The sequence below is a fragment of the Taurulus bubalis genome (genome assembly GCF_910589615.1).
Source record: "Taurulus bubalis genome assembly, chromosome: 16".
Lineage (NCBI taxonomy): Eukaryota > Metazoa > Chordata > Actinopteri > Perciformes > Cottidae > Taurulus > Taurulus bubalis.
The window spans coordinates 7,089,428-7,113,438 of NC_136604.1; the positions used below are offsets into that span (position 1 = coordinate 7,089,428).

The window sequence follows — 24,011 nt, forward strand, 5'->3', positions numbered from 1 at the left end:
AATAGCTGCTATTCAGGCGATACAAAGCCAAACATTGTGGAAGCTCAGCCAGCGCTCTAACTTCATGCGATGCCCGCAGACTCACTTTCAGAACAGTTCTCCACCTGCTCTAATACACCGACTGGGTTTGAAATTGCACAATGAATGCCGTTCTGAATGGAAATGGGGGTTATTGGAACATTAGCCGTGTGGATATTCGTTCACATTTATGACTCTCTGCGTCTTGGTGTTTGTGTGTGAAAACTCAATTTCGCAGTGTGAAATGTGTTTTTTAAATTATTTTTTAGGTGTGATTACAAGGCTCATTGATCAAATCCTTAATACCCCCCTCAACTCCCGCCTGCTACGAGTCCTCCGAGATCAGACTGAAATGTTATTTGTTCAAAGGTAGTTTTTGTGTTCGTTTTAACGAGCTGCTTTGGAGAAGAAGAAAAAAAGGAAGCCTGGCGAAGGGGAGGCAGGCCGGAAGAATCCGGAGACCCTGCTGTAATTAAAATGACACGAGTTTGATCCCGGCAACGGACAGTGTGTCCCTTTTCTTTTCTTTCTTTGCGGCTGTCAAAGCAACGCGGATCGTCAGCCGCAGCTTGTCAGCGTCCGTTTAATCGGGAACGTGATTAAGGAACATCGCGGATGTCCTCTTATGTGCATCCCTCTGTGATTCAGCATGATATGCAGCACTCGGTACTTTTTAATGAAGCTTTGAATGAAAAACCAATGAAAACCAGCAACAACAAAAAAATGGAGGCTGTTGGTTGCATTATTGAAACGTGTCCAATCCAGTGTTTTGGGGAACATGAGTCAGGATAGTTCGGCCTCTACTGGTTTAGTTTTGTCCATTCAGTTGTTACGCTTCTCTTGCAGTACCCCCAAAACCCCAAAGGTCAAGTTTATTTGTGTCGTCCAAAATCACAAGTTTGTCTCAAACTGGGTCGTGGACGTGTGCTGGATGATTTAGTGGTTCTTTCCTCCGTCGCATTGTTTTTCAAACAAAGAACATGAGGATTAACTTCAGGAAGTCAATGCCGGCTGCAAACATTTTGGGTTTATTTCTCGATGTTAAACTGCGCTTTGAAAGCCTTTGTTTACAGATGTGTCATTGAATCTGTTTTAAAATGTTTATATAATTGCTTAGTTTGGTTATCAACATCTGTCCAGATTTCAAACATTTCCAGCAGGCAGGTCCTCCGAAGGCCTCATGCTATTTTGTACTGCCAGGACCTTTTGCCCCCAGGACGTTGTTTCAGGGCTCTTTACTTTCCCCAATGCACACTTGCATATTTGCACATCTGCACTATTTCGTGTGTGTACTTGTTACACATGTTCATGTCTTTGCTCTCGCTCTTGTTTCTTTTGTTGTTGCTGACGTGTCATTGATTTTTGTCTTTTTATATTCCGTTTTCATGTGAACTCTGGCTGCAAAACAAATGTCCCCTAGTGGGACAATAAAGATTACCTAACTGAAATGTTCCAACATAAAGACCAACTCTACCCTCAGATCCAGGAAAGGAAAATCAAACAAAACCTTGTAACAGAAAAACAAGGATGAAACTTCAGAAGCTGAATCGCTTTTAAAGGACAAGCAAGAATAGATGTACAAAGTAGAACACAGAAGGTTGTGAGTTCATGTTCATATTTCCCATAACTAGTTGTCCATTCAATCCAATCTTCCTATTTATATTTTAGCAAATAATTTGCAGTTCATCTGGAAGGGTGGCTACCAGCTGGAAACAGCCTTGATGAGGAGTTTATTCCTCGTCTAATGTGGGCTCCTCTTCTGTTTCCTTGCTGTTGCAGATCATCCAGGACCGCGTGTTGCAGCACGGCTCCAGGAGCAGCCTGATGTGGAACAGCCACCCCGGGGGGCTCTTCGCCCTGCCGCAGTACTCCGGATACCTGGGAGACTTCCCCTTCTACTACGCTACACTGGGTCAGTAGCACACACACACACACACACCAACCACACTGGAGCGCAGCAAAGTGGCTGCCGCGTAAAGCTTCAACACACCTGTGTGGTGATGAACTGTATCCACAAAGGGTGAAGGGTCCAAGTCCGAAAGACTTTTAAGTAGATTTTGGTCAAGCTGTGCATTCGGCGCTCGTCTGATCTACTGCCCTCCTCCAGCGGGACCGGCAGCCGGCGGAGTGGAGGAACGGGCCTTTGACGGATGTTTGTGTCGGTCGCGCTGACACACCGGCCCGTCCATCATTGGGAGGTTTTGAGTCCGCGTTGCTACCGGTGCTGCCGCTGTGGCGAGACCAATTCCTCCCCGCTACGGTTCAGCAGCGCGGAGTTTCCTCCCCTCCTCCCACCCACCACCGCCACTTATCTGTGACCCGGGAGCCTCTCCATCCCTCACTACTTCACTCCATCATCATCCAAAACACACACACACTCAAACACGCGGAGACGGCGATAGTGCGAACGCGCAGTCAGTTGATGGAGCACCGGAGTGGAGGGGCTGATGTGGAAATGGATGGGCTCGGTGACAGGCGCGGAATTACAGCACCGGCAAGTTTATTTGTTTGTCAAAGAGGACGCAATTAAACACGGCTGGCTTGTCGCTGATGGGTAATTGAGTAAAAATAAAAATAAAAATGGCGTCTTGTTCTCCAAGAGCCAATAACGAGACGCTCAAACTCGCCGGGCGTATTAACAAACGCACAAGCAGGGTTTGTTTTTGCCGCTTCAGTTAAATAGACTTTTCATTTCGAGGTAGAAAGACGATGGATTTTTTTGGGGGTGCTTTTGCGTCTTGTTTTTATTTGTCAGTTATTTGTGTTACATTAATAACATCCTGCAGTAAAAGCAGGTTTAAGTAAAGATGTCACACAGTTGAGTGAAAAAACTTTTGGGTGAATACAATATGTGTCAATGTGTAATAATATATGTAAATAACAGGACAGTGGAAACCTCTTTTAATTATCATGTCAGAAGCGGATGATTATTACACTAACATAGAGCCATTTTTCGTGATTTCAATTTCTGAATTTCAAAATGCAGCAGCTGTTTCAAACGTGGCTTCAGCGTAGCTTGTGATGATGGTAGCAGAGCATTGTGAGTAGTCACAAGCCAAATAGGTTGGAAATCACTGGTCTAATATGTCAGTTATTATTCGATTTTCAACAACACATCCTAAAATTAACAACAAAAACAAATATGTAAAACAGGCGTGTCCGCATACTTTTGGCCAGTATCATTGAGAGTATTTAATGGCCTTTTGTGTTGCTGTGAATCTTTAGCGTGTGAGCTGCGTAATGAGCTGATACAGGATGCGATGACAAAAACAGCCCCTGAGAATCATGTGCCGAGGACAGAAAACAGCATGCACATCCAAAATTTAAAATAAGCTGCACGACAGTAATTCGGCTCCAGGTTTCGTTCAATGTTTCATGGAAGTCTGTTTATGAGTTTGTTACAAATTCACATCTCAGGGGTTTGAAAAACTCTGCGCACTCATAACTTTTCCCATCACGAATCACGGGGCGAGTTTTAAGAGTGCGCATATCCCTCCTCATGAAAAGTTGCTCGGTGGCGAGAGAGAGGAGACTCCTTTAATGGCGTCTCCTCCGCGCCACGCTTTGTTGGTTCGGTTAGATTAGATTTAAATTAGGAAAAGTTGAACGTCCTCTATGATCCGTCTTTCTCAATATCTTACTTCCTGCTCATTTTCAGCCTCAATTACTCTCCTCCAAGTCGGGCTGAATTTAAAATCAGCACTTAGTTGTCTGCTCAGTGAGCTCCAGACACAGTTGAAGAGTTTCCAAAATGAAATACCCAGCGATCAAGGAGATTTGGCATTTTCAAAACACATTAACGTCGTTGAATATTTTAAGACGGGCTTGAAAAACGCACATCCCGTGCAATTATATCATCTATATTTTTGTGAACCGCTGACAGACTCGTTTCAAGGAAGATCTTTAACTGAAAATAGATATATGCACGGCGTTTGTAAATGAGAGCCTTCAGTTCTCCGTCTCCTTTCTTCTCTTCCGACGCCTAAAAATGACGCTGGCGGCTGGCTGTCGGCTCGCCGCCGCCCGGCCGGGCCTTGTTGTTGTGGATTTGTGACGCTGCATTTGAGAGTGACCGTCTTTCTGTTGTGTTTCAGGTATCAAACCCTACCCCAAGTTCACAGCGGTCATCCACGCCGTCTCGCCCCTGGTGTCCCAGTCCCAGCCCATACTCAAGCTCCTGGTAGCTGTGGCCAAGTCCCAGTACTGTGCACAGGTAATGGACTTATTTATTGTGTGTGTGTGTGTGTGTGTGTGTGTGTGTGTGTGTGTGTGTGTGTGTGTGTGTGTGTGTTCACTGCAGAGCCCTCCACTGATCTCCATCTTGTGACTCCACAAACAAACAACGGTGTTCACCTTCCATCCTTGTGTGTGTGTGTGTGTGTGTGTGAGAGAGTTTGTGTGCGTGTGTGTGTTAACTCGGGTGGATTGAATTAGAGCAGCAATTTGTAGCAGTGCTACATCTGTCTCCATGGCAGCGAAACCCCCTTCAGCACAGCTGGAGACGGCATGTATTGATTCCCCTGCTTGCTCCTTACCAGCACGGGAAATGAAATGGAATTTGCTCCCCGATGGCGGATTTTTCGTGTGGTTGAGTATGCGCGTGTGTGTTTGTGTGTGTGTGTGTATGTGTGTTTTTGTTTGTTTCGTAGGTGCATGAGTAAGCAGGTTTTTATTCCGCGTGGGCGGTACGAGTTTCCGTGTGAGTGCAGGTCTGCGATTGTGTGTTGCACGACAGGGAGGTGCGATTGTTTGAGCAATGGAATATATATATATATATATATATATATATATATATATATATATATATATATATATATATATATATGTGTGTGTCTGCGTAGGCAGGATGTTGGTACAGTGTGTGTGTTGGTGTCCCGTGTACGGCTGGTTATTATTTGAAATGTTTTGATGACGTTTGCCACAAAAAAAATAAACCACGTGGTTGCATATCTTATTTTGTGTGACGTGAACATCACAGGCCTCGTGCAACACACAGATCATTTCTCTTCATTTTCTGTGTGTCTCGACAAACAATTGGTGGCCTGTCACAACAGGATGTTCTGGCTCTCGACCACTCGTTAAATCTCTGGTGAACCCCAGACATCAATGGGTTTAGAACTAATTGAATCTGTCGCCTCATGTCGCTTCCTGCATGAGGCAAAACAAGTTTCTTAAATATTAAAGGGACAGTGGATCAGACATTTCCCATAATGCAATTCAGCAGAATATATTTGTTAGACCTTTCCTTCCTGATATCACTATGATGTCATTCGGGTTATTTTCAGCAGCTGAATTTCTCAAATGCTAAAGGGAGACTGAATCCTACATTTCCCATAATGCCGTTCCTGCCGGATAAATGTGCACGTCTTTCAAATTCTACGCTTTTTTGTTCGTAACTTTCCGCCTTATGTTTGCACCCCCACCACGATGACATCACTTATGACGTCCTCAGGGTTATTTTCTCAGATAAAAAATCAAAAAAGCTCCTCCAGACAGGTGACTTGTAATTGCCCTTTGAACGTTGACCAAACACAAGCAGCCTCACAAGAACGTTGCTTGAATAAAATGGCGCGCATGATTGAACAAAGTTATTGATCTTGACAGTTTTTTCTTGACATAAAAAAAGGACTGCTCCAGAACAAGCAAATAAGTAGAGCTCGGGTGCAGATAGTTTGGTGCATTACCGTTTCAAGGTCGAGAATTAACTTCACGACAACCTCGCCTCCTTCTTCATCTTTATGGTGGGCGCTGCTTGTTTGTACTCTTTCGGGCTGTGCACTCGAAAGTAGAGAGTCGGGGAGAGGGGGTGAGCGGGTTTCTTCCACTCGGCGGACAGAAAAGAGGACAGAGAGAGAGAGAGAGAGAGAGAGGTTGCTGAGGAGAGGGATATAAATAAATGAATGGAGGGGGGGAGAATGAAAGAACTCAGGGGGCGGAGGAGGCTAAATTGGATGCAAGAAAGCTTTGGAGCGAGCTCTGACACGGCCACCGATCCACGCCGTCTTCACCGCTTCTCCTCCAGCCGCGCACATGCGACATGCGCACCGTCGGCACCCTGAGAGGCCTGGTGGGCTGACAGAGACACCATCTGTCTTTCTAATCAAGGAACAGAGCCCTGTGTGTGTGTGTGTGTGTGTGTGTGTGTGTGTGTGTGTGTGTGTGTGTGTGTGTGTGTGTGTGTGTGTGTGTGTGTGTGTGTGTGTGCAGAGATTCAGACTGTACCTGTTGTAATAGTGCAATGAAAAACACTTTCTCGGGCTGATTCAGCCTCATGAACCTGAGCCTGTTTTCCTTATTTTAATTTTTTGGGTTAAACTGTGTTTAACATGAGAAGATCATTTGTGCCCATCCATCAAACAGCTGGGTGTCATCTCTTTTCAGGACCGGTGTCGTATAGATATATATATATATATATATATATATTTCCACTCAGCTGCAGTGTCATCGCACACAGACATCCAAATGGCTCCCACCTCATAATTTGCCAGGTCCAGTCAGGGGTGCAGGGTCCCTAGAGGGCTGCTGGGCGCGACGCGGCTAATGACATCATGTGACACTTTATTGATCCCTGCAGGGAAATGCTTGTGGTCGGGGACGTCTGCGCGCAGTGTCGGCTACAGCTCTGCTCTGCAACTGGGATGGATTAATTTGTTCAAGGACATTTCAGATGTTAGCTACACACAGCAACCGAACACGATGGGATGCTGACGATGACTTCCTATCACATTGCTTATCACCAATCGGGCATTTGTTGCCCTCAGGTTCAGGCAAGCCAGTTCCTTTGGATGCATTCAAATTAGTTTGTGTGCTTTGGCCATTGTTTGTTTGTGTTTGTTTGTGTCTCAGTTTATGTCATCATTTATCGACCGATATTTTATGGATCAGATGTTTTTCTTTTTCTGAATAAATAAGTCTGCTGAAAAATCGCCAGAGTGCATACAGAACTTGGAGCGTGGTTTTGAGCAGCACGACCTTCCCCCCCGAAAGCTGCGTGCCCAACAGAAACGGATGAACTGGAAGTAAAAGCGCACGGCAGATGGTGGTGTTACAGCTCCAGGCAAAGCTCAGGAAAAAAACGGCGAACTAATACATCTTTGGAAATACATTTTTCACCAGCTATTTGTAATGTTTTCTTTTCTTTTCGTGTGCTGTGAAGGTTCCACTTGATGTATACGATCTGTCTTCGTCTTCTTCAGATAGATTTCTGCATGAATACTAGACTGCCCACGTCAATGTACACTTTAGAGTATTATATAACATTAGACGAGGACAAACCACGAGTAATGAAAAGGAAAATGTATTGACCATTAAGCTGAAAAGATGCCCAGTCTGTTATCTCTCTCTCACATAACCCTGTTTTGTTGCAATTAAAGATGCATGAGATCAGGCCGAGATACAGCAAAGTAAATGTTTGTGTGTTGCGTGTGTGGATCTGCGTGTGTTCCTCATCAAACATGTATGAGGTCCCCATATCGCTGTTGGCTGACCTGCATGTCCAAGCCATATCAGACATGAGTCCTTCATGTAAAAACATAATCTGGTTGTGTAGCGCTTGAGATGGGATGTTCAGCGACATGTCATCGTGAGAAATGGAACCTGACAGTGTGACGGGCCGAGTCGTCCGAACCACTCTGGGGCCGTAATTGAAGACATTTTTATTCCCCTCATTGCTCGTCCGGCTCTTTAACCCCTTGAATCGGCCTGTGGGTGAGGGGGAAATTAGTCCGGTAGGGTCATGTGTTCAAATGAGTCATTTTGCAGGCGCTAATGTCTCACTTCTGTGTTTTCAGATCATCGTCCTGTGGAACTGTGACAAGCCTCTGCCGGCCAAGCACCGCTGGCCCGTCACCTCAGTGCCCGTCATCGTGATCGAGGGAGAGAATAAGGTGAGCAATGTCCTCCAAAGATGTCCCTGTCATTTCTAACGCCGCAGCTCATCTTGTTCCTATTCTCTCTTCACTGTACGGCTGCTGTACATGGGCACTTTTCATTTCAAGTGCCTGGGAGTGAGTGAGTTTTGATTTGTGCCGCGCTGATTCCATTAAAGGACAGTTTGTGCGGTTTCAATTAAAGCTCAGTAATAGGAATGGCGTCGTTAGGAGCACGGCTTATGCATATTGTTAGGGAGGATAAGGAGGCAATAATGGATAAGTGCATGTGCGTAGTTGCAGGGTGCATTTTAATAAATGAATTGCTGTTTATATTTTACTTTAATCAGAACTAAATATCAAATTAACAGAAGAAAGTGACAAAACGTCTCCGGAGAAATAAGCTGTGACAATATATCTAGAAAGGAAATGGAAACACTGTGTCCATTTCTGAATCTGTTTTTTTTTTCGAATTTGGTGCAATTTGAACCCAGCGATATTAAGAAACTTTGAATTAACAAGCACTCAGCGGTCAGCATCATAGCGAAGATGAGATAAGCGCGTAGCACCCAGACTGTATATAAGAAGCGTAGAGTAGAGCAGTAGTCATCTTCTCATAGACTTCTATACAATCTGACTTCTTTTTGCAACCGGTGGAGTCGCCCCCTGCTGGTCAGTGGAGAGAATGCACGTTTTAAGACGCTCCCGCATTAGCTTCACTCTGCAAAACCGAAGGTTGCTGCGACTTGAGAGTGTGACGCAACTTTATTCAGGACCCGAGGAAGCACAGTGTTGAGAGTGAAGATGTGTGTATCACAGCAACATCACAGGTCAATCATTTGGCTCGTTCTGAACAGGCAAATGCATAATAAAGATGAGATACAGCATTGATTTGATTATGCTTAGGTTGGATGATTTTTTCTGTGTTTAATAACTCACACACCTCACATCCACGCAGCCATTTGAAAGGCATAATTACAAGATCTATATTTGTTTATTAGGGATGAAACTAAAGATTATTTTCATTATGCTATGAATATTCTCCTCAACGTGTAAATTAAATGGTGCCGAAAAGGAAAAAAGGGATTATCATTATTTATTGTGGATATTTATAGCGCATATTGGTCTCAACTGCGACTTGTTTCTTTCGTTTTTCAGTAAGTAAAGAACAAACGGCAAATGAGAAAGGGACAAATGCCTATTTTAATTCACAGAGTCCAGGGTGATATCTTCTTAAAAAGCTGGTTTAGTTTGACTAACAATGACAAACCCAAAGATTGTCACTTTGCAATCATAAAACAACGACAGCGTTTAGGCTCTAAAATTATTATTACTTCCTTCACAAATGTTTTTCACAAATTATTTTCAAGGACACAGGGAAAAAGGTTGTGTAAATATGACATGAGATGTGCATATAAAAGTGTTCTTAGCACGTCAGTCTTGAGATATCTAGTTTTCTTCCCCTCTGTGCCTTTGACACCATCACTCGAGTCACAGGTGTTAAGTTCCGCCTCCAGCCAGATGAGCGAGACTCGTGGCTTTTATTATGACAACCTGATTAGGCTGAAGACTCTGCCCTGTTGGAAGAGGTGGCTGTGTTTCTCTTGACCTCCCCATGACCTCTGCTTGTCAAAGTCAATGGGCGGACGTGGACACGGGAGGGTTATTTGCCGTTGCAAGCATGTTTTTTAGTTTTTTTTTACCATGTCCAAGCTCAGGTTTGAGGTTGTTTTTTTGGAGGAAAAGTAAACAGGATCTGGTCGTTCATCTGTATTCCGAGACATCAGACTCATCCGATGCCCCCCCACACACACACACACACACACACACACACACACGCACGCAAGGACTTAACTTCACCTGCCAATCAGAGGAAGTGGTTCTCACATCAGTGTCAGTCACCCGGCGGTAGGCTGAGTTTATGGTTTACCTCCCCCCGTGGCTCTGAGTGGTTTCTCCCAAGCTGTCAATCACAGCGGGAAGTCTCTGTGTGTAACTGTGTGTCAGTGAAAAGCGAGCAGAACAGGCTTAGCGTGCGTGTGTGTGTGTGTGTGTGTGTGTGTGTGTGTGTGTGTGTGTGTGTGTGTGTGTGTGTGTGTGTGTGTGTGTGTGTGTGTGTGTGTGCCAGGAAGCCTGTGGTTTGTTGTGGTTGCGGCGGGTTCTCTGTTGACTGTGGCGAGCCAAGCTGTGTTCCTCCACCCTACAGAGGAAGTGACACACAGAGAGAGAGAGAGAGTTTTCATCCCTTTTGCCTTTTTTCCTGCCTCTCTCTTGCTTATCCCCTCTCTCTTTCATCCCCTTCCTCACTCACAGATCCTCTCTTCTTCCCCCGCTTCATACTTTCCTCTTCCTCTCATCTTCTTCTTTTTTGCTTCTCTATCACTGCATCGTCGTCTCCTTTCTCCTCTTTATTTTATATTTTTTGTATACTCTCCCCGGGACTGTGGCCAGGAATGTAGAAATAAGGAGGTCATACTGAGTTTAAACTCCTTCCAATGCACCCTTCCTCCCTAATCTTTAAAATGATGTAGATATATTTTATTTCTTCAGTCAACATTTCAACTTTATTTTCTGTGTATTTTTATTCCCAAACATGAAGACCTAACTTCTCTCTCCACGCTGCCGGGAATTTAAAAAAAGCTGCATCCTTGATATTTAAATTTATTGTTGACCTAAAATATTTTAGTTTTGCACATACTAAAATAGTAGATACAGAAAACCCGCCATGTGTATAATTTGTACAACACTATATTATCAAAACATTCCCAAATTCCCAGGGACAAAATAGAGAGGACATGTCCTCAGCCTCAGCAGCGACCCTGAGCTTATTTCCCGTCCTCGCTTATTCCTCTTTAATATCTTCCGCTGCTCAGACGACGTTGGCCGTAAAGGATAATGTGTCCTCTTGCTTCATGCAGGGTGACATAACAAACCTGGGTGAGAGTCTGTTTAACAAGATCCACTCTGCGAAACAGTGAAGTGAAAATTGTAAGTTCAGTTGATTTAGTGTCGTGACAAGATCAGAAGAAGAATAGAACGTTCTTTCTTTTTTTATATATATATATTTATGTATGATCATAAAAAGGGTGAAGAGACAAACAATAAAACACAAGCAACATCAGACTTTAAAAACGCACAAAATCACAAACACTTTACAGCAGAAGGCGCCACAAAGGCCTGTTTAATGAAGTGAGTCTAAAGAGAGTTAACAAGAAGCCTTTTTGGCTCGGGTCGTCTAATTATTACCGTATACACTTCAATTTTTCAAACATCTTTTCAAATACCTGCCAGAATCCGCCTAAACAATAAGACCACTCAGACCACGTTTGTTGCTAACATTATTGGGATTTATTTCCAGGGAAAACGTGCCAGCTACCCGAACTAGCTGCGTATTTATCTGCACATGACAAGACACACAGCATGCACTGATAGGGCCTGATGTATTCTTCTTCTTGTCTTCTTCAACATCGACTGCCAGTACACAATTGAGTGTACAGTAGTTTGAGTTACTCTCAATCATCTTGCTGCCACGAATTCTCACCAACGCACCAAATGGGTATTAATCCGCGGCTGAAAATAGTCCCTCACAAATGCACTACTCACTCCAGCTTGAGTAAAAGTTATCTTAAAAACAAACTACTGTGCCCGTCTGTTTTCAGTTTGGGGATTTGTTGACAGTTTGAAAAGAACATGGAAGAACACCTATCCTTCCTTTTGTCACCGTCTCCGTGGCCCCAAAGAAAGCAGCACGTTGATATAGTTTACGCAAACTGTCGCTCGTCCTCTCTCCTGCCTCCTCGGCCGCTGTCCTTTAGAGAGGAGGTGAAGCGCTGGAGGCAGATTTCCGGCTGTAAGAGCTCACATTCCTGGAGAGCACCAGGAAGCCCCGGGCTAATATGTCGCACTTCTAACATTACAAACCATCTGGGGTTTGGAAACACCAGCCTCTCATCCTCTCTCTCTCTCCCTCCCTTGTTTTCTTCTGTTCGTCACTTTCTCCCCTCCTGTGTCCTGTCTGGTTCTCGCGCTCCACCTCTTCTTCGCTGGTATTCTCCCTGGCGCGTTCTGTGGAAAGACAACGTGGGAAACATGGAGCACAGAGACGGGGCTTGTTTGGCTTCTCTCTCTTTGCCCGCAGGACATCGCAGCAGTAACGCTGACGATGGGAATGAGAGGGAGGTGCTCTCCTCTCATTTTCGCTCCTCTTTTCTTCTTCTGTAAATGCGACTGGCACTCACACACCTCGGCTCCTCCGCCCCGCTTAGGAATATGTGTCAGCCCAACGTTCTGCCTCTTGCCTCTGGATGGGTTTCGGGGAGCGGGGGAGGAAAAAGCATGATGATAATTTAGTATTAAATACATTTTCTTTTCAAATGATGTTGCCTATTTATAGTGTTAAACATCTACTGTAAGTTCAAACTGTTTTCTTTTTTTTATTAAGATTTGTAAAGGAAATAAATCCAAATCATAATCAGGAGCCTTACGACCGACAATGGCACAAAAAAAACCAGACAATGTTTTCTTCATTCCTGAATCCGGACAGATTAGTGATGAAACAATAACAAATGAATCATTTATCTGTCATTTGTCAGGCTTGAGCTTGTGTAATTGTAAGGATTAGCTGCTTTTCTCTCACTCCTTCCCATCCTATACCTGTGAGTAAGTGTTGTATCGTGGACACCTGGCACAGGAAACATAAATCATGCAACGGGAAAGCGGTGAATTCTTCCCCGGTGGTGACCTTAAAAAATGATGAGTTACAAAACAACGTCTTCATTCTTTCGCCACGGTCTGCAACATCCACATCCACAGCAACAGTCGACTCACAAACACTGAAGGCAGTCACGACGGCAGTTTATTTAAGCATGTTTTTAAAATCAATTGTCTCACATTTGTGATTCGACTCTCGCCGTTTGATCCGATACTCAAAGCTGCAGCCTCAGAGATCTTCGTCTTGTTCTCTGTTACACAATGGCTGTAATATTATTTATTTCATCTTTCTTGCACTTGTTTTCTTATGTTTCATCCTCTGTAGTCGTCGCTCTTGTCTACGTTTGTTTGACCTTCGTAACCGTTTTCCAGCAGAGGCCGGGGAAAACCAGTAAGCGAGCCGAAGAGAGCGTCAGTTGGCTCAGTTGTCAGTTCGCCTCCCATCTCTGGCGGACCAACCGCTGCTGGGCGATGGGGGAAAACCCGCCACTCAATGTGCAACAACTTTATTTAGAGGAATACTCTTCCAGGTTGTTACTTCATTGAATCTTTGAGTTCTTGGACTGTCAGCCGTGTTAAATAAGCAATCTGAGACATGGCCTTGGGCATTTTTCGATACTTCATGACATTTCCCACACTAAAAGGTTGGTCGATAATAAAGAGGAATCATTAGTTGCAGCACCGGAATGGATAACGGGCTTTACACAGCCCGCCGGTGACGTCATGCTCTCGCTGTTTGTTGCTGGCCTCGGCTGGAGGAGTGATGGAGACCCGTTGAGAGTGAGGCACTCTCAATGCCAGGTGTTTATCCAGGAAGGGGGTCGACACTGACTATTGTGGAATGTAAATGTAATTGGACCTTTTTTCTAACGGAACAAGTATTCTCTCAAAGGCCTGACCTTCGTGACCCGTGTTGAATAACAGACTAACAGGCTGTTAGTTTGTGTATTTGCATACCGTGTGTGGATGTGCGTCTGCGTCCAGTAAAGCGCCGCCAGCCGCTTCTCGCTCGTGTGGGAGGCTGTTTGAGTTGGAGCGACTTCCTCTCGGCGAGAAGCTGCTGTTTTCTCATCCGAGCGCTTTTCATCACGGCAACAGACCAAAAGACTTCCCATCTAAATACCCTCAAGATGTTGGTCTACCCACCCACAAACCCACAAAGCCACCCACCAGGCCCCGGCCACCATCCCTCTCTTTGCTTCCAGTAAATATTCAAGGGCCGTTATGTATTACACAGTTTGGTTTCGTTTGCTGTTAAATACATGCACAGAGGTGGAGAGGAAAGGTAAATGTGTGCCACATATATCTATATACATCTAGAGAGAGAGAGACATGTGACTCCGGCGGCATGTGTCTGGCTGCATTTATGTGCCGTTATTGATTTTAAAAGAGAAAGACGACCCTGCAGCCGTAATGGAAACTTGTATCAGCACTCCATCACTTTTGAAAACAATGTGGGGCGGCAGTAAAGCGTAGAATATTGGCTTTTCTCTTCTACTCCGTGCGCTGCTGCTGTTTGTTGGTGGGATGGCTTTTTGTCTCCCATGAATTTGTAAGGCGTCATTAAAAATGTATAGGATGTCTACTGGAGACATTAAAGCGTAAAAGAGTTTTTTTATTCTCAAAATGTATCTCAAGGTGAAGCTCTACCCGTGGATCTGATGTCACACTCGTGAGCGACTGGAAGACGTGGGGGTCGGGGTTCATCCTCAGAGTGGCTGAGCATCTATATCAAGATCATCAACTATGGGTGTCATGACGACTTTTATGCAAAAGGACGGGCGAGTGATTGATGACCAAGTGATTATCTCAGTTTAGCGTCTTCCTGCTCATTGTTTTTGATTTTCTGTCCCACAATTTCACCGCTTGGATTCACGCTCGCCGCTTTCCCCCCCGTGTCATTTTTGGCCCCCGATGAAGTGACTGCTCGCCGCCTACCGGCACCAAACGACAGAAAGAGTGAGCTGGGAGCCGGCGAACATGGCATTTAAAGATATTTCCCCCAGGAGTTGGTCGAGGCCAAAAAACAGAGCTGAACAGAATATTGGACGTAACATTTGTCAGGTGGAAGCAAACAGGAATCCAAGTAATTGGCAATGCTGCTCCGTGTCTTCTCTATGTTTGCCATATCCACGTTGAAGGGGATACTGCCAGTGTTGTGTTTACAGCTTGTTGGTTTTGGTTTTCGGGCGACCGTGACTCAGGCTTTCAGTCAAAAGATCCCCAGCTCCTCCTGTGAGCGCGTCATAGGGTCCTCGGGCAAGATGCTGAACCCCAAAACCACTTCCAAAGGCCGTCGGTGTGTGAACGTTGACCTGGAGGGTAAAGCGCTCTTCGGATGCCTCCCTGTTGACTCTCTTCTGAGGTTTTTGGGGTTTGTTTTTTTAGCACATCCAAGTGGGATGAGATCCAGGAGAGACCCGGGACATGCCAGAAGGAGTTACATCCAGCATCCCGTCTTGCCTGGGAACGTCTCCAGGCGCCCAGGGAGAAGCTTTTCTGACTACCTCGCTCGGTCTGCTGCCCACCGCGACTTGAAACCGAATAAGTGGCAGGAAATGGAAGGCTGACGGATTTATTTCAAAATCATGAGCAGGATCAAAGTGGTTGTTGTTGAAAATGCATCGGTTCCAAGGTGTTGAATACCTTCTTTTTTTTACTTGGAACAAAACCCTCAAAACAACCTACAAATTTAGGATGAGATGGAGTCATTAATGTTTCCATGGAAACACTAAGTGGAAGCTGTCATCTGTGTGAATAAACTCCTCTGCACTGTTAGTTTGTAGAACAAATAAATAAAAATGGGACATCATGTACAGGAAGGTTTATTTTTTCTTCTTTTCTTCCTTTTTTCCGACAACTTTCAGATCTACATTTGCTCCCTCTGGCTTTTTTAATGTTTCAGGCGACCAAATGATTACAAATTAATGCCGTGTGAAGAAGGGAATCCAATATTTTCATCTTTAATGGTGTGCTTATTAACCCTTTGTGGTCCGTGTGTCCCCGTGCAGGTGATGAGCAGCCGGTTCTTGCCCTACGACACCATCGTGACCGACGCCGTCCTCAGCCTGGACGAAGACACGGTGCTGTCCACCACAGAGGTATTTTGTAATATAATAACATTTCTCTCTTTCTTTCTAGCTGCCTCTTCCCTGTCCCGATAGTCGGGTCCTCTTGAGACAAAACAAAGATCCAAACGCTCTCTCTGTCCCAAAAGCTGTGATTGCATTTTCTCTCCATTTTTTTGTAATCTCTCTTTCTGTTTGGCCCCCTGGTGATTTCAAGTTATCGCTCCACAGCTCTATTCTCAAATCACTTAAACTACTCCAACTTTTATTCCCTGCGCCTTACTTTTTTTTCCATCTCTCTCTCTCTCTCTCTCTCTCTACCTACCTCTCTCTCTCTCTCTTCCCCCCTCATGTTTTGGCACCTGCCTTCACCGTACCTCCCGAATCCCCGACACGAGAGCAGCACTGTTGTGTGCTTTTTTGTTCCTCACGCTGTCGAGACTGTTCCTGTTTTTTTTTCTTCTTCTTCCCGGGCACACGTTTTTTGGCGCAGCACCACGGGAAGCCAGATGCTGCTTTGAACAGTGTAGAATTAGATCTCGTAAAGGCCGTTTGTGCGGAGGATCAAGATGGCGCGGCAGAGCTGGCGCTGGGAGAAGAGAATCCAGCCTCCAAAAAAAAGCGACCCGTGTTTCATCCATGAAGACTTGTTGGATCATGAACATAAACAAGTTATAGAGCATCAATGCCAGCACTGATTTAACTAAACAAAAAATTCAGGCAAAAATACCATCGCCGATTCCTGACAGTCTTCCTTTCTCTCTAAATGAGCGTTTTCTTCTTCCGCCTCAGATTGTTTTCACCCTTAAGTGAAATGCCAATTTCACATTCACAATAAATTACAGTTAACTGGCATCCAGCTCCCTCAAAATGATTTTCCATGTTTTGTTTGTTATTTGTCCAACATGCCCATTTTTTCCCCAGCAATACTTCCTTTTGATTTTTTTTTTCTCCCCTATTACTGTGTAACTATCTTTCCTCCTGCCTGGAAAGCCAAAGGGAGTCCGACTTCTCTTCCCTCTTGGGATTCGTTTGTAAGCCTGAATTCTGGCAGGAAGAGAAGATCCACCTGATGTATATTGTGCTTTACGGCTGTATTTGACACAAGTGTCATTAATATAAGCGCTCTCTCAGTGTGATAGGCTGGTAATACGCCGTGTAATGCAGAGAGGGCTGTTTGTGGAGCAGCTGACGCCTTTTTGATGTTTTCATCTAATTATTTGATTGAACGCTTTGATCGCCGCCACAGAAGTTTGCTGCAGGCAGCTGCTCGGGACAGACGGCTTGTGTTTGATGAGGTTTCGCCTCTGTTGTATTTGTTTGCGTGTGCACTTCCTTTGTCGGCTCTCCCTGTTGTCGCTTTCTTTCCCTTCTGGATTCTTTCTTTCTTTCCCCCCGAACACGATGTATGCCTTTAAATAGAACATTAATCTCAACAAAACTTGATTTCTCCACATTTCAAAGGAAATATGTCATGTTTAAGTGTAAACTGTGAAGGCTCAGTGTGTGTGTGTGTGTGTGTGTGTGTGTGTGTGTGTGTGTGTGTGTGTGTGTGTGTGTGTGTGTGTGTGTGTGTGTGTGTGTGTGTGTGTGTGTTCAGTGTCTCGTGGGAGGAAATATCCATCAGCAAGAGAAGAGGGGATTGCATCACACTGTCCTTTTATTTGCCATGAACTTTGAGGAACGAAATGTTGTATTCATCAATACAAGTTAATTACAGATAAAAGGACAGTGTGTGGGAGTAATACCTGCAGGAATACTCCCATGTTTTATACTCCCATTTTTCAAATTGTGTTGTAATAAAGCTTTTATTAATGGCTAATACATCACTTGCTAATGCTTTGTATATCAGTTATAAGCCATTAATCAGAGCAATCTTTAAGTTGGCTGGTGTTTATCCAATTTGGTGATAATGCAGTTGTAGAGGTTGGCCATTAATAAACACCTGTGAGTTTCACACTTTCTAATAAGCCATCAAGTCATTTATAGAGTTAATTATGAAAGTGAATAAGTTGTTGAGAAATAGATTTTGGTGCCGATGGGTCAAAGTAATGTCTAAACACTTTAAATAGTTTTCTGAAAGCTGTGGTAATATGGTGTTTTAGAAACACTTTTGTTATATTTGTTGAAATTGTCATTTCTTCTCGACAGCAATCAATAAATCCAATGCTCTGAAAATGAAATAAAAACTGCCTGTGGCTGTTGCAGGACTGTAAAAAGCCCATCCATTCATTTCATTCGGCCCAGGATGAACACCATGTAAAAAGGATTTTTCACAACCTGGCAACCACAAGTGAATTGCTTATAATTGAAATAAAGCATTAGCAAATGAGTTATATAAATGAATACATTAGTCACAACTCATAACAGTGTTTTGTTTGCATTTTTATTGGGAAGTGATATCCTAATATGCTAAAAATCTGTTTTGCGTCTGTCCAGGTGGATTTCGCCTTCACGGTCTGGCAGAGTTTCCCTGAACGCATCGTGGGCTACCCGGCTCGCAGCCACTTCTGGGACAGCAACAAGGAGCGCTGGGGCTACACCTCCAAATGGACCAACGATTACTCGATGGTGCTGACCGGGGCCGCCATTTACCACAGGTGCCCGCCGCCGTCCTCTGCTCCGCGCGGCCCTTTGGCTTTCATGTGTGTTACTTCATGTGTGATCGCTCTGCTCTCCGGTGTTCAGTCGTCTGCCTTTTGATACAACACTTTTGATGCCGACATCTGCAGATTATGAAAGTGTTCCGCCTTGTTCAGTGTTGCACAGCCTCAGGAAATCAGTGTTTTGACACAGGGTATGTTTTATCCCCCTCCTCGCCAAAAAAATAAGTCAATTTGTCTGCTCCACGCCGTTTCATAGTTCCTGCGTTTAGTTTTACAACAGCCCTGTCAGCTTTAATATGGCTTCACTCAGCCGTGATGGGAGCAGTCCATTAAGCTCGGAGTCAGCCAATCACAGCAGCCAAAACGCTTAATCACTTTCAATAACTCGGTCGTTCAATCCATCCTGGAACCTGAGCCATCAGTCTGGTGATGAACTCGGAGTTCTGCCCGAAAGGCTTCAGCCTGTAAAGGTGTCTGAAATGTGTGGTGCTACTCTTCTTCATCCACCTATAAAGGCCTGAGACCGAGGGGTTATTCACCTCCACTGTGCATTTGCCTTTTTTCAGGCATTAATCCAAAAACTGAAAATCTAAACGTTTGTACACATACTCAGCACTTTGTTGTGTGCAATCGGGAAGAAAGAAACGGAAATGAGGAAAACGCCTCACCAGCTAGACTAATCCTGATCTTTTATTTATTCTCATTTTCTGATCCACTCCTGCATTCTAACTCTTGTCTCTCTCCCTCTCTGGCAGGTATTACCATCACCTGTACACCAATTACTTACCCACCAGTCTGAAGGGCATGGTGGACCAGCTGGCCAACTGCGAGGACATCCTGATGAACTTCCTGGTCTCCGCTGTCACCAAGTTGCCGCCCATCAAGGTCACGCAGAAGAAACAGTACAAGGAGACCATGATGGGACAGGTAGGAGCAAACTGAAGCCTTCTCGTGTCAGTTTTGAATTTAAAAAATGTATTTCTTGACTTGAGGTGACTCATTGGCTGCTACACCAAAAACCACATCTCCCAGTTGAGAGAATTGCTTTGCATTAAATAAAATCACATTCCAGGACATGGCTGAACTCGTAACAGACTTAGACTCATTTTATAATCCCCTTGGATTGCATCCTCCTTTTCATAAAAACTGTGATTCATGCATTGTTTCCTCCCCATCATCAGCGTGTGTCACGGCCTTTCAGCTCTCGCTGCCTTATGAACATGAATTATTCTCCTAAGGTTCTTTGGTGCCAACCCGCGGGTAAACAGGACAAGCCACTTACTGTACGGCAGAGACGCACAAGCGCCGCGAGGAGTTGTGTCGCTTCTTCTTGGCTTACGTCATCGTGTTCCCTCAAACACAGAATATGACCCAGCTGATGATTTATTGAGGAGCATAAATGTCAGCCGTCCTTCACTAATGGTTTTCTCTTGTCACAGTATCTGAACTGTGACTATGATGGAATGAAGGAAGACGGCAGATGATTGTTATTGTCGCTCTTTTTCATATGAGGAGAACAGCCCTTTTGCTGCTAATGATGGAAAGCTGAGGTTCATGTGCGGCGCACCCAGACATCCCACTCTCATCAGCACCACTTGTCACGTTTACAAAAAAGTTCACTACAATTACTATCTTTGTAGTAGTACCTAAACGTGGAGAATGTTGTCTCCCACAGTCGAATGTTTTGTGTTGAGGTCGATAAGGTAACAGTTATCCATTGCTTTGAGCTCATTATTGGATTTTTTTTATTCACTACCTTTAGGTAGTTCTTTCAGCTGTTGATCCATCGCTTTTACCTTCATTACATCAGCTGGTTATCCCGTTTTTTTTGCTCATCATTTCAACTGTTCAATGATCAATGTGACAAACCATTTTCTAAAGATCAGCTCCTAGTTACACGTCTGTTTTCCTCCTAAACATATTGGACGACATACAAAAATCTTCTTTTTTTCAATTGAATTGAGCCACTCGCAATCTTTCCATGTACTTAGTGTGTGAAATGGGGGAAAGTGTGAATCCCTGATCTAAAGCAGTAATTAATCACGTCGATAAAGACACTCAAATTGTTTTTCCCTGTCTTCCCCACAGTCTTCGAGAGCTTCTCGCTGGGCCGACCCGGACCACTTTGCCCAGCGGCAAACCTGCATGAACAAGTTCGCCAGCTGGTTTGGCGCCATGCCGCTGGTCCACTCCCAGATGAGACTGGACCCCATCCTGTTCAAGGACCAGGTCTCCATTCTCCGCAAGAAATACAGGGACATCGAGAGACTCTGACAGGACCGGCGCCCCCTCGGGGGAGACCCCGCGCAGGGGGAGGCGCGAGAGAGAGACTCTGTGGAGAGCAGAAGGACGAGCGGGACGCCGCCGCCGCCGCCAGGACTTGCCGCGGGACGAATAGGAAACAAGCAGATGGTGTTTGGATATGGAAAATGAAAACAGAAAACCCGCAAACACAGACAGACAAAGAGGGGTTACACGAACTGATGGACGTGCCAAACAGTTGCTGTGTACACAGCACACACTACTGACGACGAGAACTCTTGGATAGAATATTTTTTTGTACGACACGAATGCGGACGACGCCGACTTTTCCTGCTCTCTCGGCACATGTGCAGGACGGTAGAAGAGGGAAGGCGTCCACGATCGCAAACCTGGCAACCCCCACCCCGCCCCGCCCGTCATAAATCCTACCGGGCGCCCCTAGCAACCCTCCCCAGTCCGCATCAGGACGTAATACCGGACGACCAAAACCCCTGCTTTATAGCCCAGGAGACCCTGTTCTTTGGTTGATTTGATTTCTGTACAAATCAGCTCCGGTGTCGCTGTTGACCGCTTGTCCTCTCCGGGAGGAAGAGCGTCATCACTTTAATATTTCCGTTCTCAAGGCAGCCGAGGTAAACAGTGTCCAGTCTGTTGTTATAGTGGCCTGACAAGGTTTTTATAGCAAAGCAGCCATTATTTCTCGGCTATAAACACACATCCTTGAGCCTGAAAACATCCTGTCTTTCCTTTCCTCGGCTGCTTCCTTGATGTGCTGATACGGCTATCTGCATCCCTGTTATCACTGAGATAAGTTTGAACAAAAACTTCTTGTTTCACATCCCATTTTCCTCTCATACTCGGCGAGGCAGTTGTACTTTTCTCATCTTGTTTTTTTTCACTTACTTTCATCATCTTTTATTTCCCCCTTTAAACTGTCTGTACTGTGTGTGTGCGTGTGTGTGTTGTGTGTACAGAGCCTTAAAAAGTTGGCTCATCCAACCATAAGCTCCAGCGGAGTACATTTCCCCTCTGTTGGAATGAGCAAAATGAACATTTCTGGATGAAATGGAGCAGAACGTTGCATTCTAACCCAAACTCATTTCTGCCCATTTATTTCCTCCTGCATGGCCCCGCAGCACTATCCTGGCAGAGAGGAAATGGAATAGAATTTCAGTCCATAGCAGGTCTTTAGTGACCGGCGTCCAGCGTCATTTCAAAGTAGTGCTTGTAGAGAGATCTTTTTATTTTTGTACGCTGAGCGCATCAGTGCCATTCTGACATCAGGGTCTGCCTTTATCATTTTGTTATTGCACATCACGTTGCCTCCATCAGTTTGAGATGCCGGGATGCTCCCCGCGTTGAAATATTCGAGCACGTCGGTCCTTTCTTTCCTCCGGTGACACATCAGAGGACCTCAGAGCCGTTAACATGACAGAAGGTTTTCTCCTCCATTTGTCAGGCCGAGAGATATACGTCCGGGCCTCAATTAGGTGGCTCCATTTCATCCGGAGTGCTGTTTTATTCCCAGGAGACAGGCCCGCTGATGGGACGCCAACATTAAGGACCATTGTATTGCGGAGGCTCAACGCCGGCCTTGGGAGGACGCGCTCGCACGCGCCCTCCCCTGATTGCCTGTCACTCAAGCGGCTGCTCCCATCGCCATCGTGTCCTACGTCCAACCATCCTGACTTTTTGCACCTTATATGATCTTCCTGGTATTGGACAACCGGATCAGGAAAAAAATTATAAAATGACTCTCAAACTTGACCTGATCGGCGTGTGGTCTGCATGCGGCATGCGGGCCGAGAGCTCAGGCAGCTCCCTCATAGTTTAGTTTGCAGACACTTAAAAGAAGCAGCATGCTTTTAGTGGCCTTTCTGTCGAGCAGGCATTCAGCATAATGCCTCAGCCAAAGCTGTTCAGTGTGTGTGTGTGAGTGTGTGTGTGTGTGTGTGTGTTGATCAGTAGCTGTCTTCGCCATTTTCAATATCAGTGTCACACATTCATTTCCGTTTTTTAGTTTCAAGTTGTATTCTTTCTGTCATTGATTTGTTCTCATTTTGTTCCGCAAACAGTTTCTATAAAATGTATCGCAAAAAAAAAGCCTTTTTCAGTCCGGACGAAGGTGCGGTTCACGCTTCGGCGCGTCATCATAATCCAAACGCCACCGACGCACATATCAAACGCAGCAGCGGGATTATCGAGTTTGTCTCCTCACGTCATCGCTTTAAATATCGCGCTCGTATTTACGTTACGGGGCTTCCAAGTCCGGAGTGTTATTTGTTTGCCGGGAGAGTCACAAGTGTACGTGCTTCCTGGAACAAGACATGCTCCTCCCTCGGTCTGCATCGGTTTCATCGGCAGAGAACCATATTGTTTGAATCCATATCAAGCCTTTAATGTGTGAGCGTTTGAATCTGTGTGTGTGTGTGTGTGTCATCTCAAGACAACCACGTCCCCGAGCCCTGCAGATACTTCATGGAAAAACAACACCAGCCCATTTCAAATCCCCGCCACTCTCTCAGCACTGTACATACATAGGCATATATTTATTTTTTTGAGAAAAACAAGACAGTGTACGATCCGAGAACATAAGACTGATCCCGCATCGCTGAGGGGAGGTAATGGTATTTATTCAGTTTATTTTCTACACGCTGTGCACATTAATCCACAAAAGATGCCGATACACAGCTCATAGTTATGTTTTCACTCTGCGTTGCCTTTCCGGGGAGAGAGAACACATCGCTCCCCTGCGAGAGACGTAACAGTCATAAAGTTGGGGTTTTAACTCTAAGAGATTGCATACACCAGTGGTCTAGAATTGGATTGGGATGCACAATCTCGGCTCTCCGCGGGAGTCAAATTGCAAAGTCCCAATAAAGACTCCGCCGACTGACACGCGGAAAATAATAAGCAGATGGGTCCTCTGAACCAGATGGAAACGTTTTCAGCTTCAGCTGTAACATCTCTCCCCCCACATGCATTACAATAATGGGTCTGAGGCTGTGACACAGTTGTGTTTAAATTGCCTCTTTCAAAAAGCCAGCTTTCAGGTCAGGCGGCTTGGCAGGAGGAGCTCTCTCTCCGTTGGCGCGCCGCACGATTTACGTCATCGAGTCCAGAACCCGAGAGCGAGCGCGGTGGATGGGATTTGGGCCGCCGGGGAAAAAAACCCCTCTATCATCTGCTTCTAAACCGCTCGTCACGTCTGTCATTTGATCGTGGGGGCGGGAACATTATGCAAGTTATCATTGCGTGCTTTGAGGTTTACCCCAAATATGCCGGGCAGTTTGGTGTTTATAGTGGCGATGGCGTGTGTGCTGTAAACTAGTCTGTTCTTGATTTGTGCCTTTTTATCAACATGCCGAGCACCGTCTGTCCCAGACTTGTTCATTCCAGTAGACGGGCAGCAGGGGCCCTTCGTACACAGGGGCCCCCGGACAGCCCCGCCTTTCATACACTGGATGAGTCACCGCTTC

General features: G+C 45.2%; 1 protein-coding gene across 1 annotated transcript in view; it reads left to right on the forward strand.

The window, feature by feature from the left end:
- ext1b (exostosin glycosyltransferase 1b) overlaps positions 1-20,544 on the forward strand; it is a gene marked incomplete at both ends in the record, with an annotated part of 100,699 nt that extends 80,155 nt beyond the window's left edge. The window contains 7 exons of the mRNA XM_079231996.1: positions 1,798-1,930; positions 4,113-4,231; positions 7,809-7,904; positions 15,608-15,697; positions 18,104-18,264; positions 19,026-19,197; positions 20,359-20,544. Of these exons, the coding sequence (XP_079088122.1) occupies positions 1,798-1,930; positions 4,113-4,231; positions 7,809-7,904; positions 15,608-15,697; positions 18,104-18,264; positions 19,026-19,197; positions 20,359-20,544 (957 nt within the window). The remainder of the gene's footprint in view (positions 1-1,797; positions 1,931-4,112; positions 4,232-7,808; positions 7,905-15,607; positions 15,698-18,103; positions 18,265-19,025; positions 19,198-20,358) is intronic.
- Positions 20,545-24,011: the final 3,467 nt, after the last annotated feature.